General features: G+C 47.8%; 1 protein-coding gene across 15 annotated transcripts in view; it reads left to right on the plus strand.

Moving 5' to 3' along the window:
• Positions 1 to 4,129: 4,129 nt before the first annotated feature.
• The window catches only part of DYSF (dysferlin), a 196,220-nt gene continuing 176,923 nt past the window's right edge, over positions 4,130 to 23,426 (plus strand). For 10 of the 15 annotated variants that reach the window (XM_004691506.2, XM_012731489.1, XM_012731491.1 and 7 more), the window contains exon 1: positions 13,771 to 13,876. In XM_004691506.2, the coding sequence (XP_004691563.1) occupies positions 13,786 to 13,876 (91 nt within the window). In that variant the 5' untranslated portion in view covers positions 13,771 to 13,785. Of the gene's footprint in view, positions 4,736 to 13,770; positions 13,877 to 23,426 lie in introns of those variants that run through there. The other 5 variants (XM_004691505.2, XM_004691513.2, XM_012731490.1 and 2 more) reach the window with 4 other exon arrangements.

Below are 23,426 nucleotides of genomic sequence, written 5' to 3' on the forward strand. Positions count from 1 at the left end.
CAACTGTGGCAACTTAGACTTAAGTGAACTTTTTTCACAGTTTTGAAGGCCAGAAGACCAAGGTCAAGGCGTCAGCAGGATCATTCCTTGACTGTGGTCTCATGGTTCCAAACTCTGCCTCCATCTTTGTGATGCCTTCTCTGTGTATTTCTGCATAACCTCCCTCTGTTCTCTTCATACTTATGGTTGCATTTTGAGTCCAATAGGTTGCTCCAAGGTGAATGCCTCATCTTAAGATCTTAATCGTATTTTGTCATGTGAAGTTTTATTCACAGATTCTGGGAATTAGGAAGTGAATATATCTTCGTGGAGATATATTGGTGTACTACATTGTCAGCCTCTAAACTTAGCCAATAAATCCATGGCCCTGGATATGATAGTGAACTTCACAAAGCAATTTAAAAACCTCATCTTTAGCAGAGGAGAGGGCAGGAACAGAGTGGACATCTGTGTGCTTAATAAGAAATAAATGATAAATAAAAGCTTTTAACCATCCTCTGTATCTTGATGTGCTTTAATTTGATCTTGTATGATTAAAGTTAAAAAATTCTGGGCCCTCCCTGGTGGTGCAATGGGTTAAAGCACAGCACTATGAAGCTATCCGCAGCCACTGCAGGCATCATGCATCAAGACCACAAACACTGAAGTCATAAGGGAAAGAACTGATTTACCTAAAACTTACCTAAAAATATGTAATTTCTACATGTCAGCCAACTTATCTGAGCTGGAGCTGACTCACCACCTATTGTTTAGAACTTACAGCTAGAGATCCTGACTTTGACATGGGTGGTCTTCAGATGGTCACCATGTCTTCATTGTATTGCCTGTGCAGTTATGCATGCAACCTTGGGAGTTACTTACTCATGATACCCTGTGTAGGGGATGGATCCCAGTACTCACATATTGGGCCTACACATCACTTAGCATTCTGAGTATTCTGCATGATATCAAAACTCAACTAACTCACATTTCCATTCCCTCTCTTCTTTCCTGTCCCTACTCCAATCAGTTCCAAAGGCAGAAGATAGGTGGCAATATTAGGCAGCAGTGATGCTTAATATACCTGAATGTCATGGTTGATATACTTTGGTAGCAAGAAACAAAATTAAGCTCCAAGTTATTCTGAGCAAAATAGGAAGGGATTCACTGTAAAGATCATTGGATCTTAACTGTAAATTAACTGTAAAAACATCATTCATGGCCCCCCAACCCGGTGGCGCAGCAGGTTAAAGCACAGCACTAAGAAGCTAAAGCCACTTCAGCATGAGTTCAATCCCCACCCCGGAGGTGACCCACATGACGTGGCAGACCTCTCCTGACCCTCCTGCTGCTCACCTCAGCAGTGTACTTCATCAGTCGGCCTGTTACAGCTCCTCTCTCTATCTCTGGTGAATCCTCACTGCCCCTGCTTCTCTGGCCTGTACCCCAGTTCTGTATGCATAAATAAATAAATCGTTAAAAAAAAAAAACAGCACTGAGCATCTGAGGCAAGAGAGGATATAGCAGAACTTTGGGGACTCACTGAATGGAGAAAAGCTGCCAGTTGTGGCTTGGAAAGTAGACAGGACTCGGGACAGCAGGAGTCAATGATTGCCCATCCTGCAGCAGAGAAAGGTGGTCACCTGCTGTCAGTGTTGCTACCATGTCTGATTTCCTGAAACTCCTTAAGTAGTGTGTCTGACTGCATGAGCATAGCCGCTCTATACAGTCAAAGCGAGAGGGAGGCCCTGGCTCTGAAACTTCCAGAGAACTTCAGAGAGGCAGGCACTTCTGTTCAAGAATAGAGAAGATGCCCTAAAGATGTTCTACACATTAAGGAATAATGTAAGGTACATTGCCACTGGCTCGTTTTCATGTAGATTGGACTGCTTAAGAACAGTCTGCAGTTAGAAGTATTAAGAGAAATTGCGGCATGAATAAATAACAGAAGTTGTCAGGCAGACTGCTTAACCTGTAAAGAAAACAACTCTCTTTCAGATCACTTTAGCTGTTCCATATTTGGAAGTAGCTAAGTGCTCCTTAGATCCAACCCCTGCCTCGCCAAAGGTTCATGTTTCTTTATGCATCTGAATAGAGCCCAACTGTACTTCTTTAAAAATAGACCATAATTTGAGCTTTCCCTAGATCAACAGGGCCTCTTGCCCATCTTCCCAATGAAATTACATTCCACTAAGTATCCTTCTTTAAAACTTGAATCTGCCAAACTCTTGCCACATGCGACATACCTGACAATGTTGGTTAAATCAATGAATAAAAGAATTCGTCGATTACTCCATCCAAGCCGAAGATTTTTTTTGTTTGTTTCCTATAGCAATTTACATACTGGCCTCCTTCAGTGGCAAGAAACTTGACCTACTCCACTTGCTCTGCAGATGACCCTTCAACATCCTCCCAGCTTTGCCTTACCCTGCTCCATCTCCACTCACTGCCTCTGGCCTAGTCTTATCACCTAAACCCTCACGGTAGCTGTAGTAACTAAATGGTCTCTGCCTCCAGTCTGGCCCCTTGCTCTTCATTCTTCAAAAACAAGACAGAGGGAGTGTTTGAAAAGTAAATTGGACACTGTCATCCGTCTGGACTTTACAGGCTTTACTTTCCAATCTGTGCAAAGAAGCATGTCTTTTCTCTTCACTACCTCAGTCTTGCCTAGTGAACCAGCCTTCAGATTTCACCTATAACTCTCAGTGTCCCTGGAACTAGGTGAAGATTACCTGCTCTATTCACAATGCCCTGGTTTTCTGTCCTTTATTGTACTTACAGATATGTAATAATGTATGATTAGCTTGGTTATTTATCAGTGTCAACTCCTTAGAGTCAGGGACTCTTAGTTTTTTGGCTGCCATAACAAAAGACCACAGACTGACGGACTTGATAGAAATTGATTTTCTCACAGTTTTTTAGAGACTGGAAATTCAGGATCAAGTTGTGATTTAGCAGGCTTGGCTTCCTCAGAGGTCTCTCCTTGGCTTGCATAGGGCTTTTTTACTTGTGTCCTCACAACATCTCCCAGTGCATGTTCTTGCATGAATGTCAGATTGGATTAGAGCCACCTAATTGTCACATTATAACTTAGTCATTTATTCAAACACTCCAAATTTCTAACTTGGGGGAGGGGTATGCTTCAACGTGAATTTTGAAGGGACATAGCTCATTGTAGGGACTAAAATCACTCGTGCTCATTGTGTCCCCATCACCCAGGACAATTCCTTGACATACCACAAGACTCATACCTGTTAAATGAGTCCTTTTCCTCTATCCCAAATCCCTTAGTGTGCTAGAAACATGAAAAAAGATAGAGATTGGAGCAGAAGGACTGTAAGTGTCCACAGGACATGTTTGCTACGCTGGTCTTAACATTACAGGCCTTAAAGAGAGTCTTTCTCCTTTTACCTCCCAGTAACTTCTGATGGGGCAAAATGAGCCCCTGGCAGCAACTGACCCAGCCTGCCTGGGTGCATGTGCTCCCTGTATGCACTGCTAGGGGAGACGTTTTTTGCTGACAGCTGTCCCCTCCCCCCATCCAAGTGGCCCTCTTTAGAATGTGAGTCACCCTCCTGCGGGGAGTGTGGATCTACATGGCTCCCGGAAAGCAAGTTAGAAATAGGTACAAGGACCTAAAATAAGGCATGTCCTGAGACATGGTAAATCCAAGCCCATGAATCCAATTTAGGAACTAGCAGAGGGGAGCTTAAGAAGGAGTTAGATCTTAGTTTTTATATAAAAAATATTCCTCACTACTACATGTGTAACAGCAAGAGACAGCTTAATGAATCTAGTGCACTCAAACAACAGAAAGTCACACAGCTACTGGAAAATGGTCTATGAATATTTTTTGATGATGCTAAAAGATGTTATGTGAAAAAGCAGGTCACAGAACTGCATATGTGAGCATGGATATAATAATGAAGATAATTTACAGGTATATCTACATAAGTCATTCACGGAAAAAAGTCTGGATTGCTAAGAATCCTAATCCGAATGCTATTTTTTCAGACTCCCGTATCTTTTTTCTTTTCTTTTTTAATCCGTTTTGTGTTGAAAGTACCATGTGTTGCTTTAATGAAAAGAGAGGGCAAGTTAGGGCAGCCGGGGCGACTGGTCAATGAAATTTCTTAACTCGGGGCTTCTTGGGAAAGCGCCAGCCCTGCGCCGGTCCTGGAATCTCACGGCCGACCTACCCCGGGCTCCCGGCTGGCTCCCAGGAAGCGGAGGACCCGCGTGCGGCAGGTGGCGGAAGATCAGGGGAGGAGCTGAGCCTTTCTCCTGTCCCGAGCGAGATCTGAGCTGTGCTGGGTGCCGGCGGGAAGCCGTGGTTCAGTCTCCGGCTGCCCAGTCCGCTGTTTCACCGCCAGGTGTAAAATGCCATGTCATTGGGAGGGTCCGCGGCCGCAGCATTGAATTACAGCCCGGAGGAGCCGGGGTAGAGCAGCAGGGGTAGAGGATGAATAGAAGCCCCTGCTGCTCTCAGGGCGCCCGCTGACCAGCGGGTAAGCACAAGCTGTTTCTCTGTAAGAACAGCAGCTCCGAGCTGGGAGCTAGTGATCGCGGCCAACGCCCTTCCGACAGCCCTCTCCTCTAGGGGGCCCGGGAGCTGGTCTACGCCTTCCCTGACCTTCCCCAGCGCCAGGGCCCTTACTCGCGCCAGTCATGCTGAGGGTCTTCATCCTCTACGCGGAGAACGTGCACACCCCGGACTCCGACATCAGCGATGCCTACTGCTCCGCGGTGTTTGCAGGTAGGAGGGGCCTTTGTCACCTCCGCGCCCAGGTTGGGGTAGGGAAGGGGACCAGCGACGCCCCACCCTGGAGAACACTCTTGACAGACAAAACTCGCTGCCCTTGACAGACTGAGGGTTGCAAAGATGCACATCCGTGGGGAGGGCTGACTCAAAAACGGAAACTGAGGCAACAAGAGAGAAGTTGAGTGGAGCTTCTGGCGCAGGCTTAGAGCTTGGAAAGCAGACCGGTATTCACCTCTCACCTCTCATCCATTTTCTGGACTCTTAAAAGAACATCTTTCTGCACTGTGGGCAGCAAAGCACGGAACTGAAAGAGCTCCTCTTCTCCCTGATGGTTGGGCCCCAGGCCTATTTGTAAATAGGCTCAGGACTGCAGGGCTTAGACATTGGTCTTTGCTCTCTATTTGACTGGGGGGGGGGGGGTGCTGCTGGCGGGAACGGGGGGGCGGGGCAGGGTACAAGCCCACCCTTGCCTTGGGCTCAAGATGAGGGAAATACAGCCATTGGCACGTGTCGCTGGTACTAGGGACTAAGAAAATCCTGAGGGACTTAATGCTAATCACCAGACTGGCACATACAGGGAGTGCTATGTGGGGGTTGGTGTCTCCATCTTCAGATTGGGGCTTTCTTGAGCAGGGAGCCCTGCTCCTCTGTGGGATTGGGACCTCCCACAGTGAGGTCTTCACAAGGTGATGACTGGGCTTTTCTTCCCAGAGGTGAGGGCTGGGTTCTGTCTACTCCCCCCTGGACCCTGAGGGTCAAGCCAGAACTGGGCCTATACAGCAGGATCTTTGGGTTAAGAGCCATATTGGGGAAGAAGGACCAGGGGAAAGAGTGAGAGAACCCATCTCTGCCATCTCCTGTGGGTTTGCTCTCAGCCTCCAGTGCCTGCCGCTCTCCTGCTTATATCCCAGGTCCCCAGAAAACATTGCGTCAGTGGGTCCCTGTCCACCCAGCAGCCAAACCTTTGCCGTTTCACAAGCTCCTGATCTGCCTTTTCCCAGACACCCTTTAGTGATGTGCTTCCAGACACACACCACCCTTGAAAGTTCATGTGCCACCCACAGTGTTTGAAAGGAGAGACACTCAGAGAATGCAAGCAGTGTCCACAGGAGTGCATGTGGCTTGGAAAGTGTCACAGACCAAGAAAAGGGGTACAAAGGGAATGGGAGTAAAATACTCCATCTGTGCTTTTTCCCCCCAGAGTACTACTTTGACCTGTTCTGGACCAGTTCCCCATAATTGCCTCATTTTGACTTGTTCTGGACCAGTTCCCCATAATTGCCTCAGAAAATGAGCTTTGTCAAGGTGTTTCCGGAGGGTGGTGAAGAGCATGCATCAGAGACCTCCCCACTTCCTCTGCATCCTCAGGCCAGGCTGGGATTCACTTGCAGGGCCCAGGCTTGCAGCCTGGTTGTGGGTCATGGGCTCCATCTTGCACAACTTCAGGAAGCACCCTGGAAATGTCCTCTGGTACAGAGGAGTGAGGAAACTGTCACTGTGGAGGGGGAACACCCAGGGCATGGAGCAGCTTCTGGCTCCAGTGCCCTCCCCCATGCACAGTCATGTAGCCCCAAAACTGTGAACTCCTCCCTCCAGAGTTGTGCAGTGCCAAAATGAACCCTACAAGGGGCCACCTGGAGACCCTGCCTCTGTTCTCAGGGGTCTCTGCAGTCCAGCCAGCCTCAACCAGATTTTCCTCCACCTTTCCAGACCACCCTCTTTCCCTGTCAAACAACCCTTCCAACAAACCCAAATACACACTTGCCTGGTACTTCATAGTTCTCCTTTGCCTGGCCAGCTCAACCCTAGTAAGAGGAGTTAAAGGGTGAATAGTGAATGAAAAGCACTTTCTAATCTCCTAAGTGCTTTGCTCACATGAAGTACAGCTAGTGTGTCTTCTCTCCTGGAGTTATTATTTCACCCCAAGGACTCTCTTTGGGGAAGTCCTCCCATCCTTCATCCGTGTCCCTGACTGAGCCTCCTCCAGCCCATCTTCCTTGTGGCATTCTGCAGTCCAATCTGTCGCCTGCTGCCTGGGTCCCTGGGTGGGGTATTCCTGTCCTGGGGAGAAAGGAAGTGTATTGTCTGTGCTGACATGGGTGACCCCAGCTTGCAGAGGGGGCTGACTGGAACACCCCCTCCCTCCAGTCATCGCAGTCACTACCAGGCAGTCATGGGGAATGCGGTCCCTCCTCCTCAGCCCTGGCCACATTCCACTCCTGCGTCAGCCAAGTTCTTAACCCATGTCCAAATTTGGTCTCTCTGCATATTTGGGCCTGCTCACTGTCCTCTGAGCCAGGGCTAGGTTAATGAAGGATTACACAGAAGGCTCTGGTCTCAGGGACACACTCAGCAAAACACCCTTCTGGGAAGCCTTCTCTAACCAGCTGGCTTGGATCTGGCTTCGCCAGACCCTTTACATTTGGGGTTTGTACAGCTTTGGGAGGCTGATGGACAGGAGCAGACAGGCCCAGGGAACTGCAGGGGACTGGCCAAGGTGACACAGTGACCAAAGCATGAACTACCCCACCACCACCCTCACCCCCATCACCAGTGTTCTCAGTTCTCAGAATTCATGGCTCACGAATCAGAAAATGCTTCGGGAAGCATCCCGTACGCTGCCCACACTCAGGCTACCCAGGGCCTGAGGCAGCCCAAGGGAGGACTGTCCTTGGGGTGCCCAGCTGGGGTGGAGTCAAAGTGGGGCAAGTGCAGGGCTACAGGGATCACAGACGAGGCAAATGACCCAATGCTGGAGGGTTCTGGTTTCGAGATTATGTATTCACAAGGAGAGAGAATGTACTTATTATAACTATATAATATATATATAATAATAGTTTATTTTTACATCATTTTGTACATTTTTTTCCCATCAGTTGTAATCCCCGTGGGTTTCCCATCACCAAGTCACCGGTGTGCCATCACCATAGTCCTGTGCATTTCCCTGCTCCATTTTTGATCCCATTCCCCACTCTACCCCCACAAAATGTCTCTGGTATATGGCTGTTCATTATTCTTACTATGTCTTGCCTGGTCCATTATACTCCTGCTATGAGTGAAACCATCCGGTATTTTTCTTTCTCTTTCTGGCTTATCTCACTAAGCATGATCTTTTCCAGCTCCATCCAAGTTGCTGCAAAAGACATGTGTTTCTCTTTTTTGGTTGCTGAGTAATATTCCATTGTGTATATGTACCACATCTTTTTAATCCAGTCATCTACTTTTGGACATTTGAGCTGCTTCCATGTTTTTGCAATTCTAAATAAAGCAGCAATAAACATGGGGGTGCAGGTATCTTTTTGAATCAGCGTTTTTGTGTCTTTTGGGTAGATACCTAGGAGTGGGATTACTGGGTCGTAGGAAAGCTTCATGTTTAGCAGTTTGAGGAACCTCCAAACAGTTTTCCATAGCGGTTGTACTAGTTTGCATTCCCACCAGTAGTGCAGGAGAGTTTCTTTTTCTCCACATCCTCGCCAACATTTGTTGTTGCTAGTTGTTTGAAGATGTGCCTGAGAGAATGTACTTTCATTAAACTTAGTGCTCCATTTTCATATGCTGTTTCTTTAAAACACTAGACTAATCCCATGATCTTTAAAACACTAGAATAATCCCAGGAAAGAGAGGCTTTTGTGTGAGACTATGTTTACTACGTATTGGAGTTTGCTCTAAATACACACCATGTTCCACTTGTAATTTGTAGCAGGCACTAACATGTAATATAGTCAGGCACATAGACCTTCATCCTACTAGCAACCATATGAGGCAGGAACTGTTATCAGCTTTTTACAGATGAGGACACTGTGGCACAAGGAGGTTAAGTCCTACACTGGTTGGTATCAGTGGAGTCAGGACTCATGCCTGGGAGGCCTGGGTCCACCTGTCTTTAATGGCTCTACCATCTCCTGCTGCTCTTAGCTTTGGTTTTCAAGCAGTAAAGGGTAGAAGGGCAGGATTTGAACCTGGGACTGGCTCATACCTGGAGCCTAGTCTGTACCTTGCCTCCTCACAGCCTGCCACATCGCTCACAGTTCTTATCTGGGCAGAGTCCTCGTGCTCACTCTGTGGTGGAGCAGGCTTTTTTGTCTCTGAGTGGGGCTCAGTTCTTCTGCATTGCCCTTTCTGGAGCTCATGGGGCCAGTTGGTCTGGGGTGCTCCCTCTCCATAGTTCCCTTGTTCTGGCTCATCTGACACAGGTGTCTGGTAGAGCTGTGGTGGCTTCAAGGGGTCTTGTTAGCTGAGGCCAGGGTCACAGATCATGGGGCAGTGAGATGGGCAGCCTTGCAGGCACTCTGGGGCCTCTGCAAAGGGGACCATGTAACTGGGCCCCAAGTTAACTAGTCTAGTGTGAAGTTGTGTGGAAGGACGCAGGTCCTATTTCCTCTGGCTGTCCCTCTGGAGCAGTTCCTTCTGATCTGAAGGATTCAATTTGTCCTCCTGCCTGATGGATAGCTGTGGCCCTCACCTTGGTGCTAGGTCTTTCTTGGAGCAAATATTGCTCAAATGATTCCCCAGAGCCACAAATCCTCAATCCCTCCCCCTAAGGTAAACTCACTTTCTCTATTGGCGCTATTGAACCAATTTTCTTCCACATTAGTTCACTAGAATGTAACATGATGGGGAAGAGCACTGATGTCTGAGCACTAACACTCACTATGCACCAACGACTCTGCTGGAGATGCTGGTGTTTGGCTTCATCCTGCCAACATGCCTGCAAAAGGGCACTCTCCTGATTTCACAGAAGCAAACACAGGCTCTGAAAGGCCAAGTCACATGTTTCAGGTCTCACAGTTAGAAAAGGGAGGACTGGGATGGAAACCTGGCACACTTTTGTCAGAGTGGGGAAGAAAGTCAAAGCCCTGACATTAGGAAGACCGAGACCAAGGAGACCAGCTCGCTGAACACCAACAGCAAAAATAAGCCCTGTTCAAAGCACCCCTTCCTAGACAGTCAGGGTGATAAGAACCCAAGCAGGTGACAGAGGATGGTAACGGTCACAAACTCACATGCCAAGGGGAACCTGGCAGGTGATATAACATGCATGTTGGGTGAGCGGTAGGGGAAGGGTAAGCCTGTCCAAAGATACTGAATAATTGGTGTTGGCCAATTTGCACTCATGGGCCAGCTTCTCTGGTATTTTAAGAGAAGCTGTAAGTCCAGAATGGTATGGGAAATCTGATGTTTAATTAAGCTACATCCTTGTTATAAAACATTGTGTTGGTTAAAGACAGCCAGTCTGTAGGCTGCATATGTCCTGGGACACCAGTGACAGCATCTGAAATCCTGCTTCCTGGCTCTCTGGGAAACCAGCGGCCGGTCTCTCAGTTGGGGTTATCTGTGTGCTCCTTTCCAGGACTATATGGATGGGACAAATTGGGGAGAACTTTAGTTCCCTCTCCCTTACTTCTGTCAGTCCTGAATGTCATTGCAGTTAATATAACATTGTAAGAAAAAACTGGCTTACCTGTGAATCTAGCTTCAAAACAGGTCCTCTCAGCCCCTTGCTGCCTGATGGGGGCTTCTCTGCCATCACTAGAGTGCATGGTGAAAAAGAGTTGTCCTTACTTGCTGTTTTAGGTGGGCTTGCTAGTGAGCCCTAACTGATGACGGGGTGAACATGGTAGGCTCTCTCACTCACATTGTAGTGTAAGTAGTTCTGATTGGTAAAGTTCTAGCCTACAAGGCTTCCCAGGACCACAGATCCTCTGTCTTGTTGCAGCATCACCTGTGATGACATCATCACAATGGGCTCACATGTCCCTTCTCTTTAAGGACCCAGCTGTGTCGTTACAGATGTCCCTTCTACTTCTATCTCACTGGTTTCATGACTACAGCTAGCTGTGAGGGATGCTGGGAAATGTGGTCTTCATATTTGGGTAAAACTCTTGGAAAATGTCTATGGAAAAAGAAAACATCTTTGAGGGGATAAGATGAGCTCTCAAGACATTCTCCATGACAGCTGCATTCCTTGAGACAAGTCTCGTTGGAAGGCAGTCCCCTTGAGTCCCATGTCCCAGTCTGGCATCTCCAAGGGAACAGTCAACTATCTGATCTCGGAGAAGTGCTGGGGAGTAAACAGCAGCCAGGCAGGGTGATTAGAGGTTTGTGTGAAAAAGAGGCCCAGGAAGTGTCCAGAGCTCAGCCCCCCAGTGCTGTCCCTGGTTTATAGAACAGGTGTATGGAGCCCCTTTTCCTTGGCTATAAACCTAATGTCTGTAAAAGTCCCTTGGAATATTCATTTGAAATATTAGATCTGCCTGTAGGGATATTGTGGGCTGCTGTGATAGATATCACAGTAGGGAGTAGGGTGTGATGCCGTAGGTAAAATGAGCGAAGGCAGGAATTGTGACAGTAAGAAAACAATATCCAAGATGCCCCCTAGGGGGCAGTACTATCCTCTTCAAGAATCATGGACTTGGCCTCATCTAGGGTTGGAAGGGACTGGGAGGAAGCAAGTAAACCATATGTTGCGCCAATCCAGGCCAGCCTTCCCTTGTACAGGGAATACGTGGCTGAGATTTACGTAGTCCCTTTCCACATGGACCCACTCCACCACCTAACCAGACATCAGGCCATGACTTATTCCTTACAATGGTGAGGGGAGCTGAGAAGGAAAAGCACCGCTGCCCAGGCATTTGCAGACGGTCAGAGGTGGCTTCCGCAGGGAAGTGATGTTTAAGCCGAGGCCTGAGGGGTGAATGGAGGTAACCCTGTAAGAAGGGGGGCAAGACAGTCACAGGCAGAGGGCAGCAGAGCTGGGACCTGAGAGGGAGCTCAGCATGTTCCAGAAAGTGAGACGGGGGCTGAGTGCCCTGACCTTAGGGGTGGAGGGAAGGAATTTGGGCTTTATCCAACAAGTCTGGAAAGTTTTCAGCAGGAGCATGACCTGACCATGTCTGTTTCATGATCATCTTTCTCCATTGTGGATAATGAGCCATAGGTGGCCAGACTGAGGTGAGGTGACCACTGAGGAGACCCTAAAGTCTGATGTCCTTAAAGTCCACTCATCCTAGAGCTTATTGACAATTGGAGCAACATTTTTTTTTTCTATGAAGCAGGAGAGGGAGTTGGGTTTGTTCACTCACAGAACTTGTCTGCCTTTTCAGGGTAACAACTCAGGGCACATAACCTGAGAGAAGGCAAAGGATCTGGGGACAGGTGCTGGGGAGTTAGGAGGCTGGAGTCTGAGAAAGTTCTTTACTAAGTAAATAGGAATCAAACAGAGAGGAAGACTGACCATGGGAGAGAGAAAAATATGAAATAGTCACATTCACGCTGAAGGGAATGTGGAAATAAATTATGACGACCTGGCGGCAGGGAGGGGCCCACCCGAGTTAGGGGTCACAGAAATTTTGACACGGGTTAGCTGGGTTCTTCTCTAACATGTTTAGTGTTTAGGATCCAGAGGTGGGACAGGCAGAGTTGGATGTTGCCTGGATTATGGGTCATGATTTAGCCATGTGAATATGTGAAATTCTCAATAAGAGAGGGGAAAGAGAGTTGATATTTTGCAGGGAGGAATAACAAGTCACAATTTGAGGCTGAGTGAAGAGGTCAGTGGGGATCTGGGAGGAGGGTGGAAGGCCAGGACCCTGCCCAGTACTCATTATACAGCACAGTGGGTACAGCAGAGCTCTCCTGGCTGGCTCCTGCTCCTCACCCACCAGAGTTTTTCCTTGCAGTTAACATGTCTGTCAGGGAGACACACCACAGCCATCTACAACTTTTAAAGACACAGGAAACAGAACTTGAGATACACACCAAATTAGAATGGCTCTAACCAGTAGCAATGTGAGATCTTTGGAGCAGTTGTGTGCTGACTTGATCAGAAGCACAGAGGGAAAGAATCTTAAAGGACCAATGTGGATGCTCATCAAGACTCTGAGAATCACTACAAGACAATCTTATGTAGTGAAGGACTTGGGATTTTTTTTTTTTCAAATGAGGACCCATAAGTGACTCAGTGACTTGCACACTGCTTCTGGAATTGTTAAGCAGACTACTTCCATCTCTATCCAACCAGGAGTGGAAGTCGCTATTTTAAAATAAAATATATACTTAAAAATTTTTTTAAATAAGTTCATCAGGTACAAAGGAAACAGGGTTAAAACTAAAACGGAAAATCCTGTTAAGGGGCTGTCACCTCTTAAGCCTCACACTATAAGCAATCACCCCCAAGGGTGGGGGCCAGGGGACCTCGACATTGCTGGTGATGGGGACGTTGCAGTGGTTATTGCAGAGGACTGAATGGGCGTTGGGTGGACCCTGGGCCCCGAGGACGAAATTCAATTTGGGCACTGGCTCCTAAGAGGAGAGACCCTAAACTATTCTAGAGAGGTCTCCGAGGCGGGTTCGCGAAGGCTCGAGCGCGGGTCTACACCAGAAGGGGTCGTGTCTGCTCGGAACGCGGATAATGGAGCAGCGCGGCTCTGAGGCCGGGACGCAGGGCGAGGCGCGCACTCTGCCCGACGCTCCGCAAACACTTCCTCCGTCTCTAGCTCCAGTTTGTAATTTTCCGCAGACAAGCACTCACTTCTTCCTCCTGATCTCCACTCGCTGTCGCTTATTTCTCCTTCGCATCCCCTACACGCGCCCTTAGCCTGCGGGCCCGACTGGGCGCAATGGGAAGGAGCGCGGGATGCTGGGCAGCCCGCTAAGTCGGCCCGGGCCACCGGGCCACCGGGCCCAGCGAGTTGTCCAGGCTGGACCGGCAAGCTGCGCTTTCCGCCTCAGTGGCACTTCCATTCCTGGCCCCCGCGAGCACTCGCTGAGAGAGGTGGGGGGCCAGCGCCTCAACTGGCGCGCCTCTGACCCCTGCCCCGCCCCTCCCGCTCCGGGCAGGGCGGGTCCAGTAGGGGCCAGTGGGGAGGGTCCGCCCAGCGGGTGTCCGGTGTCCTCCCTGAGGCCTCGCCCAGGCGTTGGCTACTTCTCGGAGGAGACACCGAGCAGGCGAAAGCTCCTCTTGGCGCGGCTGTGAGGAGCCGCTCGCCTGGGTACTGGGTTCCGCGTCCTACCTACGCGCACTGCGCACCCAGAGCGGCTGAACCATGCTGTGCTGCCTGCTGGTGAGGGCCAGCAACCTCCCCACGGTGAAGAAGGACCGGCGCAGCGACCCCGTCGCCAGCCTGACTTTCCGAGGTGAGAGCCCCCGGGCGGCCGCGCAGGGCGCCCGCCTCTCCAGACTCTGCGCTTAAGGGTCTGCGCCCCACGCGTCTGCACTGCCTTTAGTCCAGGCCGCACAGCGTCTTCCTTTGTCAGCAGGGACAGAAGTCTCAGCCCTGTCTCCTATAGAATGCGCGATGAGGATGAAACAGAGCGCAGTAAATGCCGCAATGCTCTGAATTTCTGGAAAACCGAAAGTAGCAGAAGTCAACAGTTAACACTTTTCTAAGACCGAGGCAGTAACTTTTCTAAGACGTTACCGGGCAGCATTAGTGGCTTGGAGGATGGGTGAAGAATGATGAGAGAAATCAGACTTACTTTGGCAGAGTTGGCAAAAACTAGGTATACTTTGAAATTTATGTCTTTATTTAAGACATTCATTCATTCGCTCATTTTTTTTTTAAAGATTTATTTGTTTGTGCATACAGAACTGGGGTACAGGCCAGAAGCTCAGGGTGGGTGAGAGGCTTCACCAGAGACAGAGTGGGGAGCAGAACAGGGAGATCAACGAAGTACACTGCCGAGGGGAGCAGCGGGCGGGTCAGGAGAGGTCTGCCAGCCATGTGGTCACCTCCACCTCCGGGGCAGGCGGGGATCGAACTCATGTGGAAGTGGCTTCAGCTTCTTAGTGCTGTGCTTTAACCCGCTGCGCCACCAGGGAGGGCCCATTCGCTCATTTTTATTGAACACTGGCCATATTGAGTCCGCCGTGTTTTAGTTGTGAGGAAAAGGAATAGAACTGGACGAATATGGCTTTGTCAGAAGGAATTTTGAAGGGTGTCAATGTTTTTCCAAATTCAGAGTCTAAGCAGGTAGCAAGAGAGGGTCTCTCTCTCGGAGCAGCACAGGACACACAACTCCCATCCTCATTGAAATAGACATCCTAACCCTAACTTCAAGGCTGACATTCCCACGGGAGGAGGGCGAAGGGGAAGAGGAAGAATCTGTCAAAATTAATAGCAGGAACAATGGCTGTGAGTCAGGACCCCAGTGCTGTAAAGAAAGATAAATTAGGAGAGGAGAATTTTCCTCTTACCCGGAGGCATATATCCTGTGGTTTTGTGTAATTAAAAAATACATGTATTACAAAAGGTGGCCAAATGTTGAGGGAAAAGTGGTGTTTTCATAAGATTTGGAAACAGTGGGGATACCAAGGTGATTTTTTTTTTTAGCTTTGACACATTATCTCCATCTGCTTCCCTAAGCACCACAATATAATAACAAGCATAGATAAAAGGCACAATTTGGCAATTCAGAAATATGTGTAATCTTTGTTATGGGGCAATTGAAAAGTGAGAGTTGAAGTACTTTAGAAAACGGTGCTATTTTCATCAAGTGGTGACATTCCTGGAGGCCCCTTAGAAACTCAACTTGAGGACCAGTCCCTTGCTCTACCCTATCCATCAAATTTCTGCATAGGAATTGTGGGGTTACCACTGTCTGAAAAAGAAATTCCCTAAAAATCCTGAATACAGGGACCTAGGGCAGACTAGGACTCATGGATGTTTTGAACTATTTTGGGTCTGTTCAGTTTTCTTTCCCTAGTTCTAGAACAGTCTTGTGTTGGCTACTATTCTCCCCATTTTGTAAACTTTGGGAAGTTGAATGGTGTATTCAGGGTAGTGGTCATGGCAGGAACTATCCGTGCCTAGAGTGGGCAGTGCCCTTCAATTAGAAAAGTGTTACCAAGGCCCAGATGCCCAGAGCACATGCATTCAACTTCTTGTTTCTGCACCCCCACCTTTTATAATGCCTTACTTCTTATTGGCACTGACAAAGCCCCTAGCAAAACTGAAATACAATGGAACATAACATCTCCAATTATTGAGACACTCTTTTTCTTTCAAAGCCCGACTACAATGCCACCTTCTCCAGGAAGGCACCTAGGGTTCCCTTGACTATTCTTGGTAGCTCATTTCTGGGTGCACAGCATCTTGTTAGGTGAGCTACACACTCAGGCCATCGGCCTGTGGCCAGTTCTTGGCTCCCTATTTGGGATGCTTTGACTCGGAGCAGCAACTTGTCATATTCATCAAGATGTCCATGTACTGAGCAGAAACTGTGCTCTGTAGTATTTGTGTTCTTTCTGGCCCAGCTTCTAGCTGTTTTTCAGGTATACCCAAAAGCTTCAGGCAGTCAGGGACAGTGATCTTATGCTTTCTTGTTCCTGAGACTCCCTTAGCAAGTATTTTTGAAAGACAAATTCCTGGGTACGTTCCATGGTGGGTGCAACAGGTCTAGGTGAGCTAAGAATCAGTACTTCACACAAGAAGGCAGACCATTTGGGACGCATCCCTTGTAAGCAATGACTATGAGATGTGGCAAAAGGTGAGATGAATGTGATTGCCTGTATGGTGTCTTCATGCAGTAATTTGGGGTTGAATTGATGCTTGGGAGAGAGAGCTGTTAGAATTAAACAAAAAACTTGGAGCACTCAATCCTATCTACATATCAAAACACATGGAGGAGCTTTAAAAAAAGACCATTTTCCACTTTTCTTTCCTGCTTCTTTTTCGAAGCTAAACCTGTGGAGAAGGGGCCCAGATTAAAGTGTTTCTAAAAAAAATTTCCAAATGATCTGGACGAACAGTTAGGGATAAGAAGCCTTGAGCCCAACCCCCTGATGGCACAGATGGGCTGTGTCCTGCTTGCACAGAAGGCGGCCTGTGCTGGGTGCTTGGCTGACATACACAGCACCAAGTGCTTGTGCCTGGCCGACCCCCTCTTCCTTGCAGTAGTTCCCCAAGCATCCAGCCTTGGATGTAATTTCAGGACCTGCTTCCCAAAATAGACTATGAGCTCTGGGAGGCTGGACTCTGAGGGGACTTTTTGGTTTCCCTATTCAGGGTTTAGGGTAGAGGCTATAATGAATGCTTATCATTCCTTTGTTCTTGCATTAATTAATTAGGTACTAAAACTACCATGGGTACCCCAAGTCACGGGACATCTTTCTGATGGGTTCTCAGTGGGGATGGGCAGCCTCCTTTCCTGTAGCATTTACTGGTCTATCCCTCTCTTGTGCTTTCCCTGTTTTACACCCTCTAATGTGAGTGTTTATGTCTTGTTGTTCAGGCATTGAGCTCATGGAACAAATATTTATTGAGCACCTATTACCTGCTTGGTGCTATTTGAGGTGCTGGTGATTGATTCAAGAACAAAATCAGATCCCTGCTTCCTTAAAACTCATATGTATTATTTCCATGAAAGAAAATTTTACCCTGCTTCCTCCAGGTTCACCAGCCAGAAACCCAAAAATCTCTACTGTCCCTGCTCTCTCCCTCTTTCTACCAGGTCCTCTGCTCCTCCCTATGACTCTCTATGTCCCTCCCTTTATCTCCCCCGGGAGTCCCTAGACTTTTGGCAGGAGCCTGGGGGATCTTAGAGAACCACCTGAAGGCAGAGTTACTCTTGAGGGGAAAGTGTGACTCGTTTGTGCAAGGGAAGGGGCACTGGACTCTCTGAATCTGACATTTTAAGCACTAAAAGTGACTCTAAAGCATTGAAAACAGATTGCTTTCTTTTTGAAAATATCATTTGTACCCAGTGTAAAAAATGGATACAATACAGAAAGGCATGAGCAGTACTCATAAGAGGCCCCCAATTCTGATACTTTGAATTAACTTATAAAGACCTTGTCTTATACCCTTCAAGATTTTCTCCCCCTTAGCTGAAGTGCGGCACTGTGAAGCTATCTGCAGCCGCTGTGGCAGGAGTTCAATCCCAGGCCAGGGAGCTGACCCACATGGCACAGCAGACCTCTCCTGTCTTGCCCGCTGCTCCCTTCAGTGGAGTATTTCATCAATTTGCTTGTTCTGCTCCCCCCTCTGTCTCTGCTGAATCCTCTCACTCCTGCCCCCCAAACCCCTGGCCTCTTCCCCAGTTCTGTAATCCCCAATTCTTTAAAAGAAAGAAAAGAAAGAGTGGCATGAGGGTCTGCCCTGGTAGTATGCCCTCCCTGGTGGTGCAGTGGGTTAAAGCACAGCACTATGAAGCTACTGCAGCCACTGCAGCACAAGTTCCATCCCCAGCCAGGGAGCTGACCCACATGGCGCGGCAGACCTCGCCTGATCTGCCTGCTGCTCCCCTTAGCAGTGTATTTCAGTTGATCTGCTTGTTCTGCTCCCCACTCTCTCTGGTGAATCTTCTCTGCACCTCTGGCCTGTACCCAAGCTCTTGCAAGCATAAATAAATAAATCTTAAAAAAAGAAAGAAAGAAAGAATGGCATGAGGATAAACAGTAGGTTCTGTGAGGGAGGGTGGTAGCAAGTGATGGCTGCCCAGTTCTTGGTGTATACAAGTTTGAGTCAGTACACAGATGGGGGTAACAGAGATACCAAATCTATCCACCCTTTTGTTAGGGCGGGTCTGTACTGAGAAGTAAAGCAGACCTTCCTTCAGCAGAAGCCAGGGCTACCTTTTCTCCTTTTAGTTGCTGAGGTGTTTTGGTTATCTGCCTGATACTTTGAGTTTCTCTCACTCTTTTTCTGAGGGGTATTCTTATGAGATGTCCGATGAGTGCCCGTACAGAGCAAGGCCTCTATAAGTACTCGTGGAATAAATGAGAGACAGCATTGATTGAGGCTGCCTGCAGGATCAGAAGGAGCCCTGCAGCTTCTGACAGTACTTCCTGTCACCCGACTCATGGGCAGCAACAGCCCATCTCTCTCTCTGGAAGTCCCAAACATGTCCTCTCTAGGTGAGTGGTGTCACAACATCCGTGCACCCCTGTGAAGACCTGAGCCATTCCCTGCTACTTCCGCTCCTCCTTCCCTACCCACATCTGGCCACGGGAGCCCAGCCGCACTGCCTCACCATCTCCTAAGTGTTCCTAAGAAAACCGGATAAAATATACATAATGAACAATTACCACCTTAACCATTTTTAAGTGCACAGTTCGGTGGTATAAGTACATTCACATTGTGCCCCGCCCCCCACCATCAACCTTCAGAACTTTCATTTCCCCAATTGAAACACTATGTCTGTTCGATAATAACTTCCCATTCCCTCAGCCCCAAGCCCCTGGTAATTGACTTATTTCACTTAGATCATGTCCTTGAGATTTACTCATATTGTAACACAAGTTAGAATTTCCTTCTTTAAGGCTAAATAACTTATCATTTTATGCATATCCCATAATTTTTATTTATTTATGCATACAGAACTGGGTACAGGCCACAGGTGTAGTGGGTGAAAGAATTCGCCAGAGACAGAGTGGGGAGCAGAACAGGCCGACCGGCTGAAACACACTGCTGAGGGGCACAGCGGGTGGGCCAGGAGAGGTCTGCCGCGCCATGTGGGTCAGCTCCCTGGCGGGGGGATCGAACTCATGCTGCAGGGGCTTTGGAGAGCTTCATAATGCGGTGCTCTACTCTGTTGAGCCACCAGGGAGAGCCCGCATATCCTGTATTTTGCTTATATGTTCGGATTGCTAATACACTTTAGCTACTGTGAATAATGCTGCGGTGAACATGCAGGTGATATATCTCTTTGAGACTCTACTGGGCTTGGATGAAGCCTTGACTATGCTGTCTAGCTGGGTGCTGGACTTCCAGCCCTCCCTTCTCTCCAAGTAGCCTCCGGACCTTTTCCTCCACAAGCCTGTTAGCACGATCCCACCAGCAGAATAGCTGAAATTTGTGTGTAGTCACTCTGGGCTCCCAAAAGCATAAAAGCAGAAGTTTCCAGTTCTACTTTGGGTCACAGGGGTGCGTAGGTCAGCATGGAGGCGCCTCTGCAGGGAAGTGAATGCCAGGGAGCAGGGGCTCATCTGTGGAACCACCATTTGGGGCTATCTCCCCTCCATTTTCAGCTCCAGAAGCAGGGACCACCTCTTTCTCAACTTGGATATGCCAACTTGGGAGCGTGGCTGGGGTATCCACACAAGGCTGAGGTTACTCTTTGATTAATCCTGCCCCAGCACCATGTTAAGCATATAAGGTATCAGTGAATATCTATATACACCTTTATTTCCATCATTTCCCTGCATGGGAGTCAAAGTTTCCCACATACTAGGGGCAGCTCCTCACTCTTAGTACTAAGCTGTTTCACTTCTTGGTGCTTACATTTTTTTAAAGATTTATTTATTTATACATACAAGACCTGGGGTACAGGCCAGAGGTGCATGGAGTGAGGGGATTGACCAGAGACAGAGTGGGGAGCAGAACAGGCAGATCTACTGAAGTACACTGCTGAGGGGAGCAGGGGACAAGACAGACGAGGTCTGCTGTGCCATGTGGGTCAGCTCCCTGCCTGGGTACTGAACTCATGTTGCAGAGACTGCAGATAGCTTCATAATGCTGAGAATTAACCCCTTGCATCACCAGGGAGGTCCTTAAATTTTTTCTTTTTAAATTTTAAGGTTGCTTCTTAGTCCTAACCCCTCTATTCTTCTTTCTGTCCCTACAGATTTGATATTCCTTAAAAAAAAAAAAGATTTATTTATTTATGCACATAAGAACTGGGGTACAGGTCAGAGGTGGCAAGAGGATTCAGAACGGGGAGCAGAACAGGCAGACTGACAAAGTACACTGCTGAGGGAGCAGTGGCAAGACAGGAAAGGTCTGCTGTGCCGTGTGGGTCACTCCCCTGGCCGGGGATTGAACTTGTGCAGAAGTGGCTGTGGCTAGCTTCATTGTGCTGTGCTCTAACCAGAGAAGGACCGAATTTGATATGCTTGATGCCTCATTTAAATAGAATTATATAAATATTTGTTCTTTTGTGTCTGACTTATTTCATTTAGTATAACATTTTCATGGTTCATCCATGTTTTAACATGGATTAGAATTTCTCTTCTTTTCAAAGCTTTATAATACTCCACTGCATGGACATCCCACATTCTGCTTATTATTCATCCATTACTGGGCACTTAGGACTTTAGTGCATTTGAGATACAATGGGAAATGGGCCATGATTTAGCTGTCCCCCCCACTTTTTTTTTGAAGATTTATTTATTATTTATGCATATAGAACTGGGGTGCAAAGCAGAGGTGCAGGGGCGGTGAGAGGATTCACCAGAGACAGAGTGAGGAGCAGAACAGGCAGATCGACAAAGTAAACTGCCAAGGGGGTCAGCAGGGCTGGTCAGAAGAGTTCTCCATGCCATGTGGGTCACCTCTGGGGCCAGGGATTGAACTCGCACTGACATGGCTATGGTTAACTTGCAGTGCTGTGTCCTAACCTGTTGCACCACCAGGGAGGGCCCTAGCTGCCTTTTTTAAAGCCCTCTTTGACAACATAAAAATCTCCCACATTGCAGAATCTGCTGGGCACCTTCACAGACAAACCCAGAGTTAGAGTTTGTCTCCATTGTGATCCCACCAGCTTTAAAGATTCCAGTGTCACCAGTGACTAAGATAGTAATTTCTTTGTTCCCCAATTCTCTTTTGATTATCTTCCTTGAAGGTAATTTTCAAGTGTTTGGACTGCTGTCCACAGATGTATATTTACATCAAGGCATAGTGCACATGCATCAATAGGTGAAGTTACAACTAAAAATTTCAAGTAGTAGTACTACCATGATGGAAGATGTACCCTGATGTTTTCTTCTCTAGACTAGTCTGTCATTAAAAAAATCTATTAGGGCGCAGCGGGTTAAAGCACAGCACTAAGAAGCTGAAGCCACTTCTGCATGAGTTCGATTCCCGCCTGCCCCAGAGGAGATCCACATGGCGTGGCAGACCTCTCCTGACCCGCCCGCTGCTCCCCTCAGCAGTGTACTTCGTCGATCTGCCTGTTCTGCTCCCCTCTCTGTCCGTGATGAATCCTCTTACCCTCTGCATCTCTGGCCTGTACCCCAGCTCCATATGAATAAATAAATAGATCTTAAAAAGAAAAAAAGATCTATTAGTCAACTCACTCCACTGATGTCATAGCCCCCTAATGGTTCTCAGTGTGCTGTTTGAGAAACACCACCTTAAACCACGGAGGGGTTCTGGTGGAGGAGTCTGAGGTACAGTGGAGCTGGATAGACCTGGGTAAACAAGTGAAGAGATTCCTTGGGAAATGGGAGTCTTTCCTGGATAGGTTCATGCCTCTCCCTGAGTCATTCCACCTGGAGGAACAGTCCCAAGCTCCAGCACGGTTCTCATGGATGCCTGCTGGCTCCGAGGCAGAGCTGTCTCACAGAGTCCAGTGCCACGTCCCCACAATCACAGGGTGAACTATGAGCTTTCCTGTCTTTAACTATTGAGTTTGTGAAAGTACACCCATGAAGTCACATCTTTTAAGGCTAGAATCAATTATCAAGGACAGGACTGGTTTAAATCCATGATTAGGAAGGAGCTATTTCCTTCACTGTTTCCTAATTAGCAGTATGGCTTCCCTTTCCTTGGCGTCTATAAATCATGTGATCATGTTAGGCGAATGTTTCATTTCTTTCCTGTTCCTCTTTGGTACCCACCAGTGACCTCCTCCCTACATATCACTCAGAGGGCCCCACAGTTGGCCCTTATAACCAAGACTTAGTGAAATGGCACTGAGGGTCCTTTTTCTCATCTTCAGAGAAGGCAAGAAGTAGAAAACATTTAGAAGACATTTTTCCCAGGACTAGACACATAGACGCTGCTCAATTAACATGAGCCAGGAGCCCCAGGAAGTAAGTTCCAAATGGATTACTCAAGAGCTGCAGAAGGAATTTCCCATGTTATTACTGTAAGAATTGGCAAGTTGATAGGTGAGAGGAGGTGAGATATCACTTATCATCTCATAGCCTTGACCACCTTATGAAGTAGACACTCATTTTTACTACTTTGCTGTTGAGGAGCTAAGGCCTAAAGAGGTTATAAGTATCCAAGGTCTATTGGATTTGTTATTCAAATGACTCCAAATGTCTAACCTATGTGGGGGGTTACCCCAAAATGGCCAACAAGAGACTCAAAGTGTTTCAGCTAGGCCTGGACCAATTTTAAGAACATAACTGGTGCCCTTTGCAGTATTCCTTGAGAACAGTGCTTCTACCCTCTGGTGAGGAAATGAAATTGCAGTCAGCTTTGGAGAGAAAAGGACCCATTCGTTCAGCAACCAGTTACATAGTACCTGACTATGTACTGGGACTGCCAACATGAGTAAGGCATGGTGTCTATCCTAGATGGACTCCCGTGCGGGAGACAGACATGGATATACAGATACACTGCTATTTGATACATGTGTTTACAACTTGCTTAGGGAGCATCAAAGAGAGCAGCCATCTGTGTCTGGAGAGTCAGGGGGAGGCTTGTCAGAGGAGCAACAACCAACTGAATATTGCAGGATCAGTAGGAATTCGCTAGATACAGCAGAAAGGAGCACAGAAAGAAGAGGGGAGTGGAAGTGGGTAAACATTTAGTAGGTATGCTGAGCACGAGGCATCTCACTTACACAGTCTTATTTTTCATGTGGAGGTATTATTATGACCTTGCAGATGTGGAGACAGAGGATGAATTGCCTAAGATATTCTTCAGGTGTGGTACATGAACCCTACAGGTCAGCAAGGTCGGAACGAGTCTTACAATGAGAATAAGGGAGTGTTTGCCATCTTCACTATCTCAGT

The sequence above is a fragment of the Condylura cristata genome, unplaced genomic scaffold, assembly GCF_000260355.1.
Source record: "Condylura cristata isolate star-nosed mole 26May11 unplaced genomic scaffold, ConCri1.0 scaffold00031, whole genome shotgun sequence".
Taxonomy (NCBI): domain Eukaryota; kingdom Metazoa; phylum Chordata; class Mammalia; order Eulipotyphla; family Talpidae; genus Condylura; species Condylura cristata.